The 20826-nt window shown below is 38.3% G+C and overlaps 2 protein-coding genes across 3 annotated transcripts in view; one reads left to right on the top strand and one right to left on the bottom strand.

Annotated features, from left to right (window-relative positions):
- LOC131065737 (general transcription and DNA repair factor IIH subunit TFB2) overlaps positions 1 to 20826 on the top strand; it is a 189429-nt gene that overhangs the window by 39663 nt on the left and 128940 nt on the right. The gene's annotated exons all lie outside the window — the stretch shown is intronic.
- LOC131065738 (uncharacterized) lies at positions 19608 to 20690 on the bottom strand. 2 transcript variants are annotated; one of them, XM_058000358.2, is made up of 2 exons: positions 20291 to 20690; positions 19608 to 20177 (listed from the first exon to the last, which is right to left on the bottom strand). In XM_058000358.2, the coding sequence occupies exons 1-2, from the start codon at positions 20643 to 20645 to the stop codon at positions 19780 to 19782; spliced, it is 753 nt and encodes a 250-aa protein (XP_057856341.2). In that variant the 5' UTR covers positions 20646 to 20690; the 3' UTR covers positions 19608 to 19779. The 2 variants fall into 2 exon arrangements, with proteins under 2 accessions (XP_057856341.2, XP_057856342.2); XM_058000359.2 differs by having other exon boundaries at positions 20312 to 20690.

Raw genomic sequence — 20826 nt, 5'->3', positions numbered from 1 at the left:
TGATTGTAGAATTTGAATTTTGAAGTTAGTTCTATGCGGTAAAATTTTATGATAAAGATGTATTGGTAAAGAAATTGATCATGATGGCATGTTTTCTTGTCATATTTGGTAGATGAGTACGTTAATTGTTGTTTGCCTCTTTGTAATGCATTAACTTGGTGTAATGAAAGGGAGAAAATTCTTGTCTCTCTGCTATGATTATAGATAATTCCTAGAATGTTATAAGAAATGTATGGATTTAGATGTATCTTGCCAATGGGTAATGGCATTCGTAAAGGATTTAGCAATAATATTTCATTTAATTATGGAAAGATTTCTATGTGCAATTTGATCTTTGTTGAATGAGTTTCAGGGCTGATGCGTACGACATGTTCTCCGTCTAGCCATACGACTTCCAGGAGTAAGTCGGAACCTAGGGGGGAAGAATGTAGTACCTCTGCCCTAATCAATTTCTAATCTCGGTTTGACCTTGGTTAGTTTATCATAATATAATGTAATAGTCAGATGTTTTGATTTTAGTGCATATCTGTTAATGTGGTTTTTGCATCAGTTGGTATGCAAGTTATTAATTCTCCTATTTCGTGTTATTATCTCGGGCTAACGTTTTCATTAAGTTTATATATGTATGCATGTATGACTCTTGGTTGCAGGAGATTTCAAGTACAGTACCGCATGGGTGCAAGGTTCGTCTTTGCCTGGATTCGCAAGTGTAAATGTACCTCTTTGGTCCTTAGAATTTGGATTAGGTGGTCATAAGACCCTCGTTTGACCATAGTCGTGCTCAAGTGAGCATCGCCAGTCATCGTCGGTATTTCCTTTTGGTTGGGTTTGCGAGTTGTCTGTCTGGTTGACCTTCTTGGTTTGCGTGTTTGGTGTGTATGGTTAAATTGAGTAATTAATCATCTTTAATTTGATTAAATATGTGTTGTGTATTAAAGATTAAGAGATTATATTGAACAAAGTTCCTTTATGCGATTATCGTTAAATTGAATTGCTTGATTTAAATTGGGAGCAAGTTCAATTAAATAGTTAATTTTAAATGTTAAATTTGTTATGTTTATGCTTATGAAAGGAAAGATTTAATTTTAATTGAAATAGAATTAATTTTATCTTCTTGGCATTTTGGAAATAGAAAGGTTAAATTCAGTTATTTGGAAAAATCAATTTCTAATTGAAAAGCAAATTTATTTTATTGATATAGTTGGAAAATAATGATTTTTGAGGAATTATTTTAAATAAAAATTTTAATTCCAAAAATAAATTTTGGTCAACTTCTCCCATTTAACCTAGACTTTTGAAAAATATTGGGGGATTGAATTTTTTTGGGAAAAATATTTTGGATGGAAAATTTGGGGATTTTGGAAGGAGAAGGATTTCTTGAGCTGCAAGTTGGGGCTCTTCATCAGATCCTTTCCAGGAATGCTATATGAGGTAAGATTTTGGTTTATATTTTTTTGGTTTCTTTGTTTATCAGAAATTGTTTTGATTTTGAAGAAATTTGTTTGGGAAGTTTGAAAGATCTTATGCTTTTGGGAAATGGAGGAGTTGTAGTTTGAATCTATGGATCTTAAATCCTCCTTGCTTCCTTTCCAAACCTCCTGATGTCAATTTTGTTTGTATAAATGGATTCTCAAAAATTAAAACCAAATTTTGGGGTTTGGCTGTTCTTGAGAAATATTTGTCTAAAACTCCAATGAATCTCTCTTATATGAGTTTAAAAAATTGAAATTTAGATCGGGGTTTCGCATATTTGATGTTAAAATTGTGTAAATCCATCTCATTTTGCCAGTATGGTATTGTGTTAGAGAGATTTCCCTTCCTAAATTTGGGTATTTGGAAATAAAAAATAAATTTTTTATTTTATTTTAAGTCACCGGGACTGTATTTTTCTTATTTGTTGTGTTTAACAGTAAATTTGTAAAATAAATAAAAATAAAATAAAATAAATTATTATACCCCCCCCCCCCCACGTGGATGAGTTTCCCCACCACGTGGAAGGAGGGGGTGTTGCGTAACCCTTTGGGGGCAGCAACGCTCCCCAAGGGGTGCTGCATGCTCCCTTTGGGGGCAGCAACGCTCCCCAAGGGGGTGCTGCGTGCTCCCATTGGGAAGCAGCGCTTCCCCCTTGGGGCAGTGTGAGCTCCCATGGGGGCCACGTGGGGTCCACATGGAACCCCCCATTTATATTATGTTTTCTTTTTAAAAAAAAAAACAGCGTTTTTTTAATCAAAAAAAATATATATATAACAATTTAGTATTATTTAATGATACAATTTAATATTATTTAATGATAACGTTTTAATGTTAAATTTTATTCATTAAATTATTAATTAATGTATATAATTAATTAATGAGTAATTAATATATATGTTAATTTGTTAAATTGCATTTTGATGTATTTGCTAGGAACTAATATAGGCATTTGCAAATTGAAAAGAAAGAATAAAATCAAATATTTATTATTTGTTAATTCTTGGAAATTAACCCCTATGTTAATAGGATTTTGTGGAATTAAAATATTATGTTAATTCGGAAAATGTTTACCTATTTTGTTATAGCTCCTTTCTAAGGGTATATTTCCATTTTTGGAAACTATATGCTTATTTGAAGAAGTGAGATTGAGTTATTTTATTTCAAAAGAGAATATCAATGATGTTTTATTGGAAGATTAAATAGCATATTTATTCGGTTAATGTTATTTAATTATATTCATGTGAACTTGGTTTAAGAATTCATTATGGCGTATTTATGTATGTTCGATGCAAATGAACCTCAGTGAGTTAGAAGACCAAAAACGATCTGTACCTAGATGGGGTAGCTATTTGAAACTTAGATCAATTAGAAAATTGGATCGATTTTAATGTTTAAATCAATATGGGAAAATATTGTCTTTTCCGGTTATTGCCTATGCGAGTTTAATTTTTGTATTCGCTTTTGTTTAAGTAATGGCAAGCCTTGATTTGTTTGATTGGACCCGGTCGTATGGTTGATTTGGGTACCTGTTTCAGTCCTTGGTTCCGAGCTGATTGTTGTATTGTGGTGGTGTCGTAGTTGGTCATATCCTTTATGTGGGTGTCGAATGATGATTCGTGGTTGACCATAGTTGGTCAAGCCTTTGGTTAGAGTACCGTCGGTAAGTGTACCTCTTTTGAGTCGTGTTTGACCAAATGGATGTTCCCTCCTTTTTGAACTCCGTTCGTACGACCATGTGTATTCCTTGGTTTTTGAGTTTGTCTGAGTATAGTCTAGTGTCGTATGGGAAAATGGCTTTCGATTGGGGGCCGCGCCCAAAGTGGTTGCTGGGTAACCCATCAAAAGTGAGTCTAATAAGTGATAACCTAACAGTAGATTAGAAAGTTAATCTCTAAGTAAGATAATTGTGCCTCACACATGGGATGAGTGCTAACACAGACTCGACATGTTGTGAGAAGGCCTGAAATGGCAAACCATCATCCTTGTCTTCACGAAAGGATGTGTGGGTCCACATGAGGCTTGGATGGGCCGGAGGTTTGGATTAGGTTGCCAGGGTAACCCAGTGTATGGGGTCGGAACCTATGAAGACCTGCCATGGTAACCATACCAAGTTGTGTGATGACACTTGTCCCTACGTTCGCTAGTGTGTTGTAGTATTGTCTTGTTAGGAGTATGTTTGGTGGTCATCCTATTGTCTATGCCCTTGTGAGTATCGGGTTTCATGTTAGACCTTGCATGGTGATGACTCAGTTTTGTGGATGTTCAAATGGACCTTTGTATTAGCTTTGATTATGTTCAGCTAGATCGTTTCCTTTTTAGGGATCGTCTATGTATTTATTGACCGATGCGGTCGTTTGTATATTAATTATGTTTCGCATTGATAGCTGGATTGTAAATAATGAAAACCTCTTGTATTCGTAACTTTATTAATTATCAGAGGGGTCGTGCAGTTGAGCAGACTCGAAGATGTATCCCTTTAGGGGTGAACTGCGAGATCATTTTGGTGTTATGTGATGCTTTTGTCCTTATGTTTCATGTTTAGTGTTAGCATGTATGGATGGCATTTTTATAGAATGTATAAGTGGATAAAATGAAATTAATTTTAAATGCATGTATGCAGTCCTCTCTTAGAGGCAGTAAATTGGATCATGAATGAATGTAGCTTAGTATAATGGAATATATTCAGTTGTTGTTAAAAAAATTAATTATGTATGAAAAGATCTCATAAGTTTATGATGAAATTCTTGTGTGTTAGAATATTAGATGCATGGCTTATATTTTAATGAAAAGCTTGAATGAAGATTATGAATATATCTTAATGGATGAATCTTTTCTTGTGATTTATATTTCCATCTTCTGAAAGAAATTATCCTTGTTTAAGAATTATCTCGTTTTTAAGATAATCAGCTTATTGGTTTAATTGTGTGAATTAAGTGAAATGTGTAACTAAGTAATCACGTTGGGAAACTCTTTAGTTGTTAGTTGATGTCTTCCGCTATGTAATCTAAATCTTTTATATGTCGTTGTATCTTAATGTTGTGTTAGTCTTTAAAAAAAAAAAATTATTGCACTCTATTCTTGTGTTATGGCTTAATCCCTTCAGGGTTTGCTGGCGGGGCATTACATGGGACACTACACTTCCTCAAAATGAAAGGCTAATAGCCAAAAGACTCAAAAAACTAACCTAGAAAGCAAAAAAGTGGGCGTCCCCATTTGCAATGGGGCGATGTGTGAAAACGTCATAACACGAAGTTGATCAAAACTTGAGAAAAGTTCGGAATTTTCAAAACTTTTTGCTTTTAAACCCCATGGAAAATCACGAAGTTTAGGCCGAGTTTTAGGTATGATTGTCCAGACTAAGGTAGGAGTAAGGCATGGTTTCAATGACCCTTCCAATCTCGAGGTAAAGGCTGAACTTCCTTATTTTGTGCTAACATTTATTGATGTTATAATGCCTCCTTCAAATGCCGAATCTTTTTTCCTAAGTTTTCTTTCTAAGGTTGCATTTTGCAGCCACAAAGATGAGATTGAGGATATCAAGGACCTTTCCTACACCAACTATGAGGCATTTCAAAATAAGCATTGATTGAAGCTCGAAATTAGGGAAAGTATTCATTCATCCCAAGCCTATGTAGTTCATCACTTCCTCCAAGACAAGAGACCCTCGTAGACACGATGGCAAAGTAATACTCAAATCCTTCGGAGAATGAGTGAGTGCTAAAATGATGATTGATCCTTGCCTTTTGTGTCCATGCAAGATGAAGAGTGCAAAGAGGGCTCTGCAACGCTACCCTCTAGAGGATCCCCAAGATAAAGCTAGAAGATAAATTCCACGCTAGCACCCTGAAGATGTCAGCGAGCAAAGCCAAGGACAACGTAAGAGGGGTTGGATGAGAAAGGACCTCTACCACTATCATCATAGAACTAGAGCATAAGATTGTAGAAAGTGTTGCAGAGCGGTGTGCTACAGGGCCATCTAGTGCCATTTCCAAAATCTTGGAAAATAGTGACGAGTAGGCACAAAGTGCTACAGGAACATGCAGAAACAAAAAATGAAGAGTTGGAGATGATAGAAAATAAATTTATTGTAATAGTAGTTATTTTATTGTAAAATGACTACTTGTGGGCCCAGTTCAATGCAATTGAAAAAGGGGGCCACAAGTTAGTTATTTCCCTAGCTACCAGATTTACCTTTTTGTGTCTTGAGCCCAGTGAAATTTTGTCTTCTAGTGGGATTAATTGAAAATAGTTGAATGTTAACAAAAAGCTGTAAGGACTTCTAAAATGCAGATTTGAGCCATTGGATGGAATCCTGGCCATTGATTCAAGATGTAAAACTTATAAAAGGCCGATGCCTCTCTCATTGTATAGGGTTACAAAGGCTAGAAGGTTAGATAGTTAGAATTTCAGAAGTAGCAGTAGTTAGAAGTAGAATAGAGTAGGATTGTTGGACAAAAGTTGTTGTAATGGTAGTTTGAGTAGATGAATAAAGCATTGAAATATGGTGTTTTGCCATTTGCCCTATCTTATTTGCATGGCTTTGTTGATGTAGCTAAAATCGTATTGCGACAACTATATCCAGTCAACGCAGAATAGAATTATTTTACTGAGTATTCTATCCTTTCTTGAAATAAGGGATCCCTAATGCTGTTTTTAATTGATCAATGGGGATGAACTCAAGGTTCCAACTGTCAGTTCATGACTGCAGGATAACTCAGTTGTTTGATGTGTTTTGCTGGAAACACAAAGGGGACTTATGTGGTTAGATAAAATCATTTTTGGTTGTACGGGTTCCCTAAGACTCTATAGTCTTGACTTCATCAAATTTCTCTTTAATAAGATGTTGTTTTGGACTTCAACTTTCTAATAAAAAAGGGAAAAAAGAGGGGAAAGGAGGGATAAAGCAGCTAATTAATCTACCTAAGACAGCATATTCAGGAAAATAGACTGAAACCTTAAAAAAAAAAAGATTTAACTTCACTAGTTAATAAAGCACAATCATGTAAAGTCTGATAAAATCTTCAAGGAGAGTTAGATTTCATGCTATTAAACATAAAGTGTAGAACTTTTACATCCATCCATCTGATATTTAACAACTGAACTAAGCATATAAGTGGTTTCAGATTAACCATGTAGGGGGAGTGACAATCAGTCAATCCTTAATGGTATGAACTCCAAGGTTTCTATCAAATACTAACCTGAAAATACTATCTGAAAACAAAATACTTGACATGGAAATTAAATAATCAAGGAGACCATGCACTCACATGAAAATAAGACAGCTTTAATTTCCATTAAATCTGCATAAAATTCGCCAAAGTTTCAGCAACAATCTTAGAACTTCTTACAAAAAAGAGAGAAAAACAATCCTTTATATAAATTTCTAAAACTGGATGAATGGCCAAGATTTAAACTTTACAAGTGGCCCAAATTCATCCTACAAAGTATGGCTGCCCATACCTATTAATAAGGAACAAATATCCCCCACGAACTATTAACTAACTAATAACTATCCAACATAAAGTTGCTCAAAAAGTGCACTTGCACGGAGCTCAAAATTTGTAATGACTTTGGGTAGTTGAAAAGAAATAACTAGCTTGGAAAAGTGCATTCGGAATTTAAAAGAAACAATTGTTTTTATGAAAGCACTTTTTCCTTTACCGAGGTAGATTCTTTCACAAAAAATTCAACTTCCCCTCTCAAGTAATCTTCCTAGATATCTCGGCCTACTGCGCGTTCTACCCGAACATAGTCTTGGAACCTTATGCATAACGGAAATAATTCCTTGCTAGGAGGAATAGGAGGATTATGCATTTTGTATTGAATACCCTCCCTATGGATGTCCAGGACCCTCAGCCATTCGTGCCAGTCCGATTCACGAGCTTCAAAACTTAGTATATCTGAGTGCAGATTGTTGGCGAATTCTATATCCTCCATGGAGTATGATATCTTATCGGTGCTCAACCTGTCATTCCATCGTGACACGACATTGTCACCTTCCATGCTATCTTTCCAGCTAGTGACCAACACCTTGAGGATATTCTCACTGACATTCTCAATGCTAGACAAAAATTCATCGTACTCCTGAGTTTTTTTATGGTGTCCGCAATGTCATTCTTCATGTTTACAATCCAATGCCATTCCTTAAAGGTGCTGATATTGTGAGGATCTAGGATTGTCTGCAGCACCGGAATCTGAGCGTGAGTCCAGAAGAGAGCTCTCATGAGGGGTAGAGCTATATCAATCATCTCGTGGATTTTGAAGAACTCCTTTACCTCCGCCATCTTTATGCGGGTTAACTATATATTGCATGCCACGCTGTGCACATCTTTGATGATTCTCTCACCTCTTGTCCTAATGCTCTGGATCCACTCTCTAACTTCTTTAGCGGTGTTACGCACTCCTTCAAATTGAGCTATATCTTTTTGTGCTAACACCAAAGGGGGAATGTGGGACTCAACAACATGCTGTAATGGCCTTAGCAAGTGATCTACGTATCCCTCGGCCTGCTGGGCACAAACCCGATACGCATCTTGTTCAGCAGTCATCTCATCCAACTGCCTTAGCATGTTCTGAACAAAATCCTTGAATTCTTCTCTCCTGCTATTTGGGCGAATTACACTGTCATGTAATTTGGGACGAATCTGAGGGGCATTTAAATGTGATTCCGAACAAGCAAATCTATAAATAAGTGAGCTTGGCTTCTCATTTTTCATCCATGAAAATTTATACAATGAATTGTTGCCGAAATGGTGCCAGATTGTTGCTTTGAAGTCTTGAGCTTCCTAGCCCTTGCTAGTTTCGTGCTTGAAATATAGCACCTAGTTGTGGTTGTGACTATTTCTCACTCCGAGGAATAGATAGAGCCAATTGAGAAGGTGTGCATCTTTTGGTTTTGTTTAGTGCGAGTTTGGTGTGTTTTGGTTGCTGGTTGGCATCTTGGCTGAAGCTTATTTCCATTCACAAGTCTCTATGCGAGCTCCCACTGATTCTGGGTATCGGTTCTTTACTTTCCTATGCTGTTGATAGAGAGATTTGTAAGTTTTTAGCCCTTGGTTTTGAGTATCAATTTTTAATTGCAAATTGTACCTTTTTACCTGGGTGTACTTTTTGGGGTGTGCATTAGGAAGCATGATGTTAGTTGGAGCTCATGTTGATGTTATCTCTCTATTTGTACTTGGTCGCCTAATGCGTAGTGTTGGTTTGGGTGTGATTTGGGGTGATTTGAGTTAGTTTTGAGTGAGATATGAGCATTTTAGAAATTCTTAAAGTTGCTGGTCTGCGTGTTATTGATTTCCAGAATTTCATATTTACATGTTAAATGAGCTTTTGGGAGGTAGTGATTGGTTGGAGATATTTATCAGCATTGGACAGCATTACTCCTCTATTCTAATATTCTATCTCATTATTGTAAGGTTAAGTAGTAGTACTACTAACCATTTATGGATTGTAAGCATTCCCACTGAAAAGTGGAAGAGGCTAGATTGTCGTCTAAATTCTGATAATTGTTGCTTAGTCCTCCCACTGCAGAAGCGGTAGAGTGATATCTGTTTGTAATGGTCGTCCCACTGCATAAGTGGTTGAATGATATTTATTGTAATGATCCTCCCGCTGCATAAGTGGTTGAGTTGAGCTTGTTTGGTGTGTTCAGTCCTCCCACTGAAATATTGTCGTAGAGTGATTTGTGTTTTGGAGTGTTGTTCTCTTGGTTGGTTTACCGCCAAGTTTCTTGATTCATCTGCTGGGTAAGCGGAAGGGGCTGGCTTGCCGCCCATTATTGTATTCTGCACTTCAGCAGGTTATTACTAACGCTCCTTGCTACCGTATGCTCTCATCCTCCCAGTTTGGGCTCTCGGTGATCAAAAGGTGTAGGGTTCCCTTCAGTTGTTTGGATTTCATTGTTCTAACCCTAACGGGTGATTAATGTCTTTGTGATCTTGCTATTGAAAAATAAAAAATTAAGGGGGTTTATTACAGTGGTATCATAGCCACACATCCTCAGCCTGTGTGATTGAAGAGTTCCATAAGTGACAGAGATATCAGATACTACAACCAGGAACAGAGAAGACAACAGATTGAAATTTAGGACAGCGAGTATGAAGAGGCTCCTGAAGAGCCTGAAATTGAGCCAGAATATAGGAGTGGTTGCTCAATTCTCGAGCATTCTTAAGAATGAGTCCTTTAGAGTTCGGGGTGTGATAGGAGAACATCGTGTCATTGTTCTCATTGACATAGGAGCGACTCATAATTTCATTGATGAGAGAATTGTTGCAAATAGGGGGCTAGTGGCAGAGGAAGTAGAAGGCTTCAAAGTCATGGTAGCTGATGGCTCCACTATATCTTGCAACCGAATGATTTCCAACATCTCTCTAAAGTTGGGAAACCATGAGATTCGAGATGACTTCTTTGTGGTTAGCAATGGAGGGACTGATGATGCAGTCCTTGGAATTCAGTGCCTGAGATCTCTTGGAGAGATTACTCTAAATTTGCAAACCATGGAGCTGAAATATATGGCAGATGGGAAGAAGGTAGTCCTAAGAGGAATATCCAATGGTGGACTTATAGTAGTATCTTTGAAGCAGATGGAGAGGTCGATCCACCATAACCAAGTGGAGTGGGCAGCGGAGTGTTTGGTATTGCCCTCAAATACACTTGAAGATAAGAGGGGCTACTCTACAGACATTCGAGCTTTGATCACAGAGAGGAGTAAGACTCTTGGGGATCCACTCCTTGGTAAACCAACAAAGTTCATGCTTACGCCATCCAATCCACTTGAAGAGAAGAGTTATCCTGAAGACATCTAGGCTTTGATAACCAAGAGGAGTAAGGTGTTTGAGAATCCACCTCTTGGTAGACCTCCTGAAAGAGGTGCAGAACACATAATTGAGCTAGAAGAGGGAGCCAAGCCTGTTATGACTACTCCCTATCAATACCCCAAGAAGTAGAATGATGAAATAGAAAAAATTATTAAGGAGCTTCTTGACATGGGATATATTCGGCCAAGCAAAAGCCTTTTTTCTTCGGCTATGGTTTTGGTGAAGAAGGATGGGACCATGCACATGTGCGTGGACTACTGAGCTCTGAATCAGAAAACCATCAAGAATCGGTACCCAATTCCGATAATTGATGAGCTACATGGAGCCGTGTTCTTTTCAAAGATAGATCTTAGATCGAGCTACCACCAAATATGGATGAGGGCGTCAGATGTGGAGAAGACTGCTTTCAGATGCCGCTTTGGGCATTTTGAGTTCCTAGTCACGTGCTTTGGCCTAACTAACGCCCTTGCCACATTCTAGTCATGTATGAACAAAATCTTTCAGAAACAGTTGAGGAAGTTTGTGCTCATATTCTCTGATGACATACTCATATTCAACAAGTCTTGAAAGGAGCACTTACAACACTTGGATGAAGTGTTGAGCATACTGGAATCCGAATCCTTGTTCGCGAAGGAGTCCAAATGTGAATTTGGAATGAAAGAATTGCTCTAGCTTGGTCACGTTATTAGTGCAGGAGGTGTGAAGGTAGACCCTGAAAAGATTAGAGCTATCATTGATTGGCCTCCTCCCGAGAAGATAACTCATTTGAAGGGATTCTTGGGTCTATGTGGTTTTTACAGGAGGTTTGTGAAGGGTTATTCTCAGTTGGTTGCCCCCCTCATAGATCTTACAAGGAAAGGAGCTTTTGAGTGGTCATAAAAGGCACAAAAAGTGTTTGATCCGTTCAAGGAGATCGTGAGCTCATACCCTATTTTGGCCTTACCAGATTTCACCAAGCCCTTTGAATTGCAGTGTGATGCATCAGGAGAAGGTGTTGGTGCAGTTCTTATGCAAGACAAGCATCCTATTGTCTTTGAAAGTAAGAAGTTGAGAGGACCTGAAAGGCTTTATTCAATATATGACAAGGAGATGCTTGCCATAATGCATGCCCTTGCGAAGTTCAGGTAGTATCTTGTGGGGAGTAAGTTCATTGTTAAGACTAATCATAACAGTCTTAAGCACTTCATGCACCAGAAAGACTCGAACAAAAGGCAGAAGAAGTGGGTTAGTAAGCTTCAGGCTTATGACTTTGACATTGAATATGTCAAAGGGAAGAACAACATAGTGGCAGATGCTCTTTCTCGGAGACCCCATTTGAGCTCTATGAGTGAGCTTATAGCTGATTGGAGGGACTTGTTGCTTGCTGATTATGCCAAAAATCAATTTGCAACCAGCATTATTGAGGGCACTTTTCATGATGAGAAGTACAGATTGGTTGATGGATTGATTATGTACAAGGGTAGGATCCTTCTTCTACCTGAATCTAAGTTGAAGGGGAAGGTATTACAGACTTTTCATGACATTCCTCTTACTGGCCATCAGGACTTTTTCAAAAGTTATAGGCAGATCCGAGAGAGATTCTCTTGTAAATGGTTGAAAAAGGATGTTCTGAAGTATATCAGGGAATGCCATGTTTGTCAGAAGAACAAGGATGAGCACACTGCACCCGCCGGATTGTTGCAACCATTGCCAACTCCCAGTCAAAAATGGGAAAGTATCTCTATGGATTTCATCACTGGGTTGCCGAGAGCTAGTGGGAAGGATTGTATCTATGTGGTGGTAGATAGATTAACAAAATTTGCTCATTTTTTTGCTATCACCAGCTCATTTACAGCAGCTCAGGTTGCTGATTTATTCTTCCATGAGGTGTTTAGGCTACATGGGCTACCTAAAAACATTGTGAGTGATAGGGACATCAAGTTCCCAAGCTCTTTCTGGCAGGAGATTTTCAGATTGTGTGGTATTGTGCTCACCCCAAGCACGAGTTACCATCCTCAGACTGATGTACAAATGGAGATACTCAATAAGTCATTGGAAGGTTATCTGAGAAACTATGTTTCAGAGCAGCAGAAGACATGGGTGAGGTGGCTACATCTTGGTGAATACTGCTATAATTCCACTTATCACATGTCCATCAGGATGTCTCCTTTCATGGCACTTTCTGGTTACGAGGCTCCTAGCTTTGCTGACTTGGTGTTTGGAGATATCAGAGCACCTCAGGCTAGGGATATGGCTCAACAGTGTCAGGATATTCTGAAGGCATTGAAGGACAACCTCCAAATTGCACAGAATCAACAAAAGTTGTACGCTGATCAATGTTGATGTGGCTAAAGTCACATCGCTGCAAACTCCATCCAGCCAACGCCAAATAAAATGATCTCGCCAAGAATCCTATCCTCTGGAGATAAGGAAATCCCTAGTGCTATTTTTAATTGATCAATGGGAATGACCTCAAGGTTTCGATTGTCAGTTCTTGACTGCGGGATAACTCAACGGTCGATGTGTTTTGCTAGGAGCACAAGGGGACTTATGTTTTACAACAAGCTGGTCTGCTGCGATTCTCAGACTGCGAAATAAAATCAAAAGGGAAGGGGGGTTTAGGAAACCTAAGGACAGTGATGATAATAGTTGATGTAGTGGGTAGACAGATCTCTATAAACAGATTCTTGTTTTTTCCAGAGATACACTCACAACTAGACAAGAACTGTGCAATCTCCAAGTGATGAAGGATTTTCAAACCGGAGACATTCATTTAGGCACCCAATTTTGGCGCAGCCTAAAACGAACACTTGCAGTTGAACTAAGCACAGTTTGGGTTCAGACTAACCATGCATGGTGACCTACAATTAGCAGACCCCCAATGGTATGAACCAGAAATGCATCAAATACCCCTCCACACTTCACCATTAAAATCCCTGCACTCTAAAATTAACCAACTGAAAGAAACCAAGCAAACAAACTAAAACAAAGACAACAAACACCATATTTCAATGTTCATATATTTGCTTCAGCTGCCATTACAACAATTTTTGCAGTATCTCTATGCTATGCCTAAAATCTAACCTATCATAACTCTAAAATCCCACTACAAAGTTCTAACCTTTTACAATGAGAGGCATCCTGCCTTTTATAGATTTTACGTGTCGAACCGGTGGCCAGGATTGACTACATCCAAGGATTGCAATCTACCTTCCAGAAGCTGCCAGCTTTAACCCATGCCCACTCAATTTTCAGTTATCTATCCAACCGCTATCTCAACTACCGACAACTATTTGGCTTTAGTTCGGTCAATTTGGTAGATAGACATAACTGACCTGTGTCCCCTCTATTTTAAAATATCTTGAGTGGGGCCCACAGGCAATTTTACATTAAAGCAATTTCAGTTTTTAAAACTGAATTTCTAGAACTAAATCCAACTGTGCATTTCTGAAGCATACACTTGCAGCATTCGGAGTTTTTTTTGGTCTTTGGTCCTGATGGTGGACTTTAGCTTGTTGTCCAACGACATGCTTCCCATCGCTTGGTTCCGATCTCGCGCTCCTGCATCTTCTCTCTTGGCTTTGATCACGATCTACACTCTTGCGTTAAGTCATCACCTAAGCTCCTCATTTGCTCACAATGTCGGTGACAAACAAAATTTTTAGAATGACTAGGCCTTAGGTCATATGAACTGACTATGGGGGCAACCGTCAATTAGGCGCTCTACCAAAGTTGGCATCTAAGAAATGAGACGGAAAAAATTCTTGACTTCGCACACCAACGCTAGGAAAAGCAAACATACCCCTACAAAATGACGAGGAGACAGCCCCTTCCGAAAGGACACCTACACTACAGAAAGGAAACTAAACTAAAGTAGCAAAACGAGGAAACTAAACTAAAAACAGAAAACAAACTACTCTAAGAACAAAAAATAAAACCTAGACTAACTATGTACAAGAAGAGACCGACTGTACAAAATGTTGATTATTCGCATGCGTCCCCGACCCAGGGTAATTTTTCAGTATGTGCAGCAGTAACAGGGCAGCGGGAACAGTTCTTAGTTTGGCTTGTTCATCTTTATATTCTGAAAATAAAATTTTCAGTTGGCCACTCTCAGGTTTAACCAGGACATCGGGCAAAATTATCAATTGAAGGAGTTCATTAGGTCCGTGGTTAATCCATTTACAGGTTTTCCCAGAATATTCAAAATTAAATTGAAAATATTCAGAATTAACAGCAAAAAGAAAAGAAACAACCTGGCAAGTTTCTGAGTCATGTGGGGTGTCATGCGATGGAAAAGCTTCAATAGCTGCATCAGGAGGTCGCCACTGGTGGTGCAGCATCTCGATAGCGTCTGGTGTGTGCAAGTCAACATCATATTCTTTGTCAGGTGGTACAGGCTGAAAATCAATCTCAAAACTGAACTCGAACTCAGGAAAGAGGGGTGCATCATCTGTCGGTGCATCTTCAGATTGTATGAACAATGTGTCTTTATACACTTCTGTCAGCATGTCCTCAAACAACAGGGACTCTTTGATAAATTGATCTTTAAAAATGTCCTTGACGAGCTCTTGGACTGTATCCTCTGTAAAGTTTTATTCAATTGCAATAAAAGAACAAATTATATATGTGAGAATTTAATATGATTATATTGTCTGATAATCTGATTGTTTTGTTGGAGGCTGAAGGAGAGAGATCATTAATATTTTTATATGTTTTCTCCAAATGATTCATGTCGGGCTTTATATGTGTTAGAAGACCGGTCAATAGATGTCTTGACCGGTCATGTCATGTCTTTTAGACATGACCGATCAATGCACCTATTGATCGGTGTCTTTCCATATTGCACATCCCGATTTTGGTTATGTTTGGTAACTAACATTTAATACTTAAACACTCAGTTGAAATGGTGTTAATTATGATGCTTTGTTAATGGCCCGATTATAAATGTTTATCGGTATGAACTAAACCCGATAACAAATAGCATTACATATGCTATCGGGTTAATACCCCGATAGATGCTATCGGGTTATTAGCCCGATCACATTTAGATCGACGCTTAACTATGTTAAGCAAGTCGTCGATCTAATCCATCTTTATCCAATGCCAATATCATAATCATGATCAATGTTACAATCTAATAAACATATTCAGTTTGGAAAGCATAAATCAGATAATCTAATAGCATAGATGAATAAACCATAACAGAATAAAGGAGATTAACGGGTTAGAGAAGTCTTATCTTGCAGAAGCTACTAATGCATTAACACTCCCTCTTAGCTTTGGAAGATAGATAAAATAACCTGCATCACATTTCTCTTTCATAACCAGAATAATGTTAGTCTCCAAGAATATATATCATCTATACATATGATATGAAGTACCATCAGGACACAAGATACAAATATAAAACATCACTCTAAGTATGTGACATAGAGTATCACCTAACCATGTGATATAGAAGATTCATCATTTCATTATGACAAGATATCACCTGAACACGTGATATCAGTATTGCCTAAACACGCAATACTATGGATAAACATATGAGGATGTTTAAATTCTCATCTTATCCAGGTTGTGATATGTGCACAAACATTTTATACAAATGTTTTACCACAACACTATCATGGCACATCCATGACATACCAGAGATCCAACATGATAACTGGTTTAGAGAATCATAAGATCGTCACCTTATGATGTCTGCATATAAGTGTTCATAATATGAGAGATCGTCACCTCTTAGATATGAACACACGGGGTGAAATCCAAAATGTCCCAACATGACAAAAGAAGTTTACACATTAAACATCTTATTTACAAAGCAGATTACCTTTCTATCATACCTAAACCTTTTCTGAAGTGATCAATCTTCACTCTGGAAAGAGGTTTAGTCAGAATGTCTGCAGTTTGATCTCCTGTACAAACATATTCTAATTGAATTACATTCCCGTCAACGATATCTCGTACATAGTGGTATGGGATCTCAATATGTTTGGACCTGTCATGGAATAGTGGATTTACTGAAATTTTTGTGCAACTCTAATTGTCACAATGAATAATAGTAGATTTCATAGGTTCTCCAAACAATCCCACAAGCAACTTCCTAAGCCATACTGCCTCTCGGGCAGCCATAGAAGCTGAAATATATTCAGCCTCGGTGGAACTTTGAGCTACAGAAGACTGCTTTCTGCTGATCCAAGATATCATGGCTGAACCTAAACTGAAACAACACCCTGAAGTGCTTTTTCTGTCAGTCACGCTGCCAGCCCAATCTGAATCTGTAAATCCATGTAGATCTATATCAACTTTCTGATATTTAAGACCAAGGTTAGGGTACCTTGTAAGTATCTCATAATATGTTTTACTGCCACTAGGTATATCTCCTTAGGTTCACACATAAACTGACTTAGAGTATTAATAGCATAACAGATATCTGGCTTTGTATTTAATAGATACATTAGGGACCCAATCATCTGCCTGTATTGAGTAGGATCAGTGGACTGTGATTCTGCTATTGCTTCTTTAAGTTTATGTAAGTTGGTTTCCGTAGGAGAGGTCATGGGCCTACAGTTTAGCATTCCAAATCTCATCAAAATGTCCAAGGTGTACTTTCCTTGGTTTAGTACAATATTATTGGAATTCTGCCATACTTCTAACCCTAGAAAGTAATGAAGTAGTCCCAAGTCCTTCATATCAAATTCTGTGGATAGATCTTTCTTGCATTGATCTATAAGGTGATCATCTCCTATCATTAATAGGTCATCAACATATAAAATCAATATTAGCATATCACCTTTATTTCTTTTGTAGTAGAGATTAGGATCTGCGTCATTTTTAGTGAAACCTAGTTTTGAGAGATAGGTGTCAATTCTTTCATACCAGGCCCTGGGAGCCTGTTTGAGCCCATAGAGAGGTTTCTTAAGTCTACATACATGAGACTCTGCATTATGAATTTCAAACCCTTCAGGTTGCTCTAGGTAGACTTCTTCTGAGATCTCACCATTTAAAAATGTTGTCTTAACATCCATCTGGTGTACCTTCCATCCCTTTGCTGCTGCAATGGCTAGTACAGCTCTTACCAATGTATATCTGGCAACAGGTGCAAATGTTTCTTCATAATCTATTCCTTCCTTTTGTGAGAACCCTCTAGCTACAAATCTGGCCTTGTGTTTTTCAATGCTGCCATCTGCAGCATGTTTGATCTTGAAAAGCCATTTAGATGAAACAATAGATTTCTTAGTTGGCCTAGGAACAATCTCCCAAACATCATTCTTCATAATGGATTGATACTCTTCAGACATGGCATCCTTCCATACTTGATGTTCAAGTGCATCTGATACATTGTTTGGTTCAACTTTAGAGAGATCATTCATAAGGGCAACATAGCTAGTGAATTTATTAGGCCTTTTACTTTCCCTGAAGGTTCCTGAAGGAGCAGCAAAGTTCTGAGCTTCTGTTACAGTCTTGGTGGCCCATAGTGGTCTTTTCTTGAGTTTTTCTCTAGGTGGGTTTTGAGTTTCACCTATAGTCTCCTCAGGATTCTCCCACTGAAGCTCAAGAGTAGGATCTTCTTCTATGTTAGGAGTAGGGATATAGATTTCAGGTTCTATTGTACTTTGGGCTCTTTTGAAGGCTAAGTCTTCTTCAAAGATTACATCCCTACTAAGTTCAATATTTCTTTGACCTTGTATATAAATTCTATAGGCCTTGGATGTTTTACTATATCCTACAAGTATTCCCCTTTTTCCATAAGGTTCTAGTTTTAGTCTTTTCTCTTTAGGTACATGTATATAGATAGGACACCCAAATATTCTAAGGTGGCTGATATCTGGCTTTATTTTGGTGAAGACTTCCTCAGGAGTTTTATCTTCAAGGTGGGAGTGAGGACATCTGTTTTGTATATATACCACAGTGCTAGTTGCTTCTGCCAAAAGTTTGATATTTAGATTTTGATCAAGGATCATGGCTTTGGTAGCTTCTACAATAGTCCTATTTTTCCTCTCAGCTACCCCATTTTGTTGAGGATTATAAGGTATTGTTAACTCCCTCTTGATCCCTGAATTTTTACAAAAATCTTTAAATAATTCTGAAGTATATTCCCCCCCATTGTCAGTTCTTAGGGTTTTAATTTTATTTCTTGAGTAGTTCTCTGTTAGTGATTTGAATTCTTTAAACCTATAGAGGATCTCTTCTGATTCTTTACATTTCAGAAAGTAGATCCAAGTTTTCCTAGAGTAGTCATCAACAAATATTACATAATACAAAAATCCCCCTAGAGAGGGTTCGGACATAGGTCCACATACATCAGAATGAACTAATTCTAATAATTTGCTTGTCTTCCTAGTACTCTTTTGGAAGGCACCCTTGGTATTTTTACCTAGGGCACATCCCTTGCACGCCTCTGAATGATATTGCTTCAACTTAGGTAGACCTGTGACAAGATTTCCCATAGATGATAAAGCCCTATAATTCAGGTGGCCTAGTCTTCTATGCCACACCTCATTTGCATTTGTGGCTTCATGAATTAAGGCTAAGTTGGGCTCTGTGCATAGCTCATACAAATAGCCTTGTCTTTGTCCAATGACTTTAGCTTTCTTGATGGTAGAATTTCTCGGCCAAGCCAACACCTTGTTTTCCATGAAGGTCACTTTGTATCCATTATCCTCTAGTGCTGATATGGAGACTAGATTTCTTTTGATGCCGGGGACATATAGTACTCCTTCAAGTTGCAATGACATGCCTGTCTTTAATTTGATGATGCAGTTTCCAATTCCTTTGACTGGATGTGAGGAATCATCTCCGATGGTCACTTCTTGATCATTCTCCTCTATCATGGAGTCTAGCACTTCTCTAAAACCGGTAATGTGTCTGGATCAAAGACACAGGACTCGGACTCGGCTCGGACTTGGACTTGACTCGGACTCGGGACTCGGCGTCAGACTCGGCTCCAGACTCGGCTGGACTCGGGAAAGTGAAAAACTCAAGAAATTTAGAGATTTTTAAAGATTTAAAACTTGTTTCAGACACCCTTTATTGAATACACCTTAAAGACACAAAAACATCATTAAACTCGGCTCATTTGATTACATACACAAGTATACATCAATCACATAAGCATAAACGCAAATTGTAGCTGAAGAAAATAACAAACATAGATATATAAATATTGTCAAATGTATACAATATTACAAAACTCATGGAATAAAAAATCCATGTCATCATATGATCATCATCAAATGTTTCATACAAATACCAAAGGTAAATAGTAAATACTAAATACAACTACAAGTGTACAAGCCTATGGCTCAGAGGGCCATGCACCCTCTCGCCCTGGCCCCCTGCGAAGGCGTTTAAAGTAGGTCCTGGCTAATTCAGCAGCCATAGTTGCTCCCCGTGACACCATGCCATGCTCACCAACATTAGGAACGGGCCGAACAGCTGTGTCATGCTCACCAACATCAGGAACAGCTGTGTCACTCTGAGTCTCAGTATTTCCTGTCTCTGCTCATGCTCTATGCTCCTCCTCTGCCATGGCTATAGCCTCAGCCTCTATATCTACCTGGTCGATCCAATCAATGTCATCATCACTAAATACAGCTGTAGGAGTCCCAGGAGCTGTCTGATTCTCATTGGCCCACTCTGCTTCAAGATTGACCTCATCTAGAATGATAGGAGACATGTCAACTGTTGCATTCTTTCTCATTCTCAGGCGGAGGTTGTAGTGAACAAAGACGAGATCATTCATCTTCTCCACAGATAATCTATTGCGCCTCTTGGAGTGTATGTGCTCAAACATACTCCAATTGCGCTCACAACCTGATGCGCTGCATGGTTGGCTCAAGATACGAATGGCCAACTTCTGAACATTTGGTGTCTCTGGGCCAAAAAAGTTCCACCAATGATCTGAGTTTGAAATGAGAAAAATAAATAAAATTAGTCTCACTCATGAACTCATTTAACAAGTTACAATATAGTATTGAATAAAACTAAAATTAAGCCTAACAATTTATTTTTACCTGGCATCATAGTTGTCCTACCGTCTTTGGCGACAGGACGAGAGAAGGTCTCCCCTTGTGCATCTGAGAACATCTGTAGCTCTTGAAAAAGGTCTATTTGAGAAGTACCAGTAGGTCCCATCTTCTCCATGATTGCATATAGCCCATTAAGGACCTCCGCATCAGCCTTGAAAGAAGGGATAAAACGGAATGTCAGATTTAGATAATAGGCTGCCACATGGATGGGCCTATGAAGCTGATGATGCCATCTCCTATCAATGATCTCCCAAATGGGACCATACTTGCTCTCATCTGCTCCATAGACGAATCTGATGGCCTCCTTCGCCCTATCCATGCCCTCATATATATAGCCCATTGCGGGCTTATCTCCATCCGCAACTCGCAACAAAACCACCAAGGGCCTAACAAACTGCAAAATTGAAAATATTGTGTAATTTAGAAAAATGAGCAAATAAGAGAATACATATAATAAGTTATAAAACATGAAGTTAAATTGTAGAATCTATAAAAAAATTACCTTCACTATCTCATCACAA

The sequence above is a fragment of the Cryptomeria japonica genome, chromosome 7 (genome assembly GCF_030272615.1).
Source record: "Cryptomeria japonica chromosome 7, Sugi_1.0, whole genome shotgun sequence".
NCBI classification, from domain to species: Eukaryota; Viridiplantae; Streptophyta; class Pinopsida; order Cupressales; family Cupressaceae; genus Cryptomeria; species Cryptomeria japonica.
This window is presented reverse-complemented; position numbering and strand designations above follow the sequence as displayed.

What these genes read in the sequence shown, in the direction of transcription:
- LOC131065738 (XM_058000358.2), bottom strand. Translation starts at nt 20,645, where the DNA reads ATGGGCTATATATATGAGGGCATGGATAGGGCGAAGGAGGCCATCAGA. An exon ending in TAGGACAACTATGATGCCAG is followed by an intron (nt 20,178 to 20,290) that starts GTAAAAATAAAT and finishes TTTCAAACTCAG; the next exon opens with ATCATTGGTGGAACTTTTTT.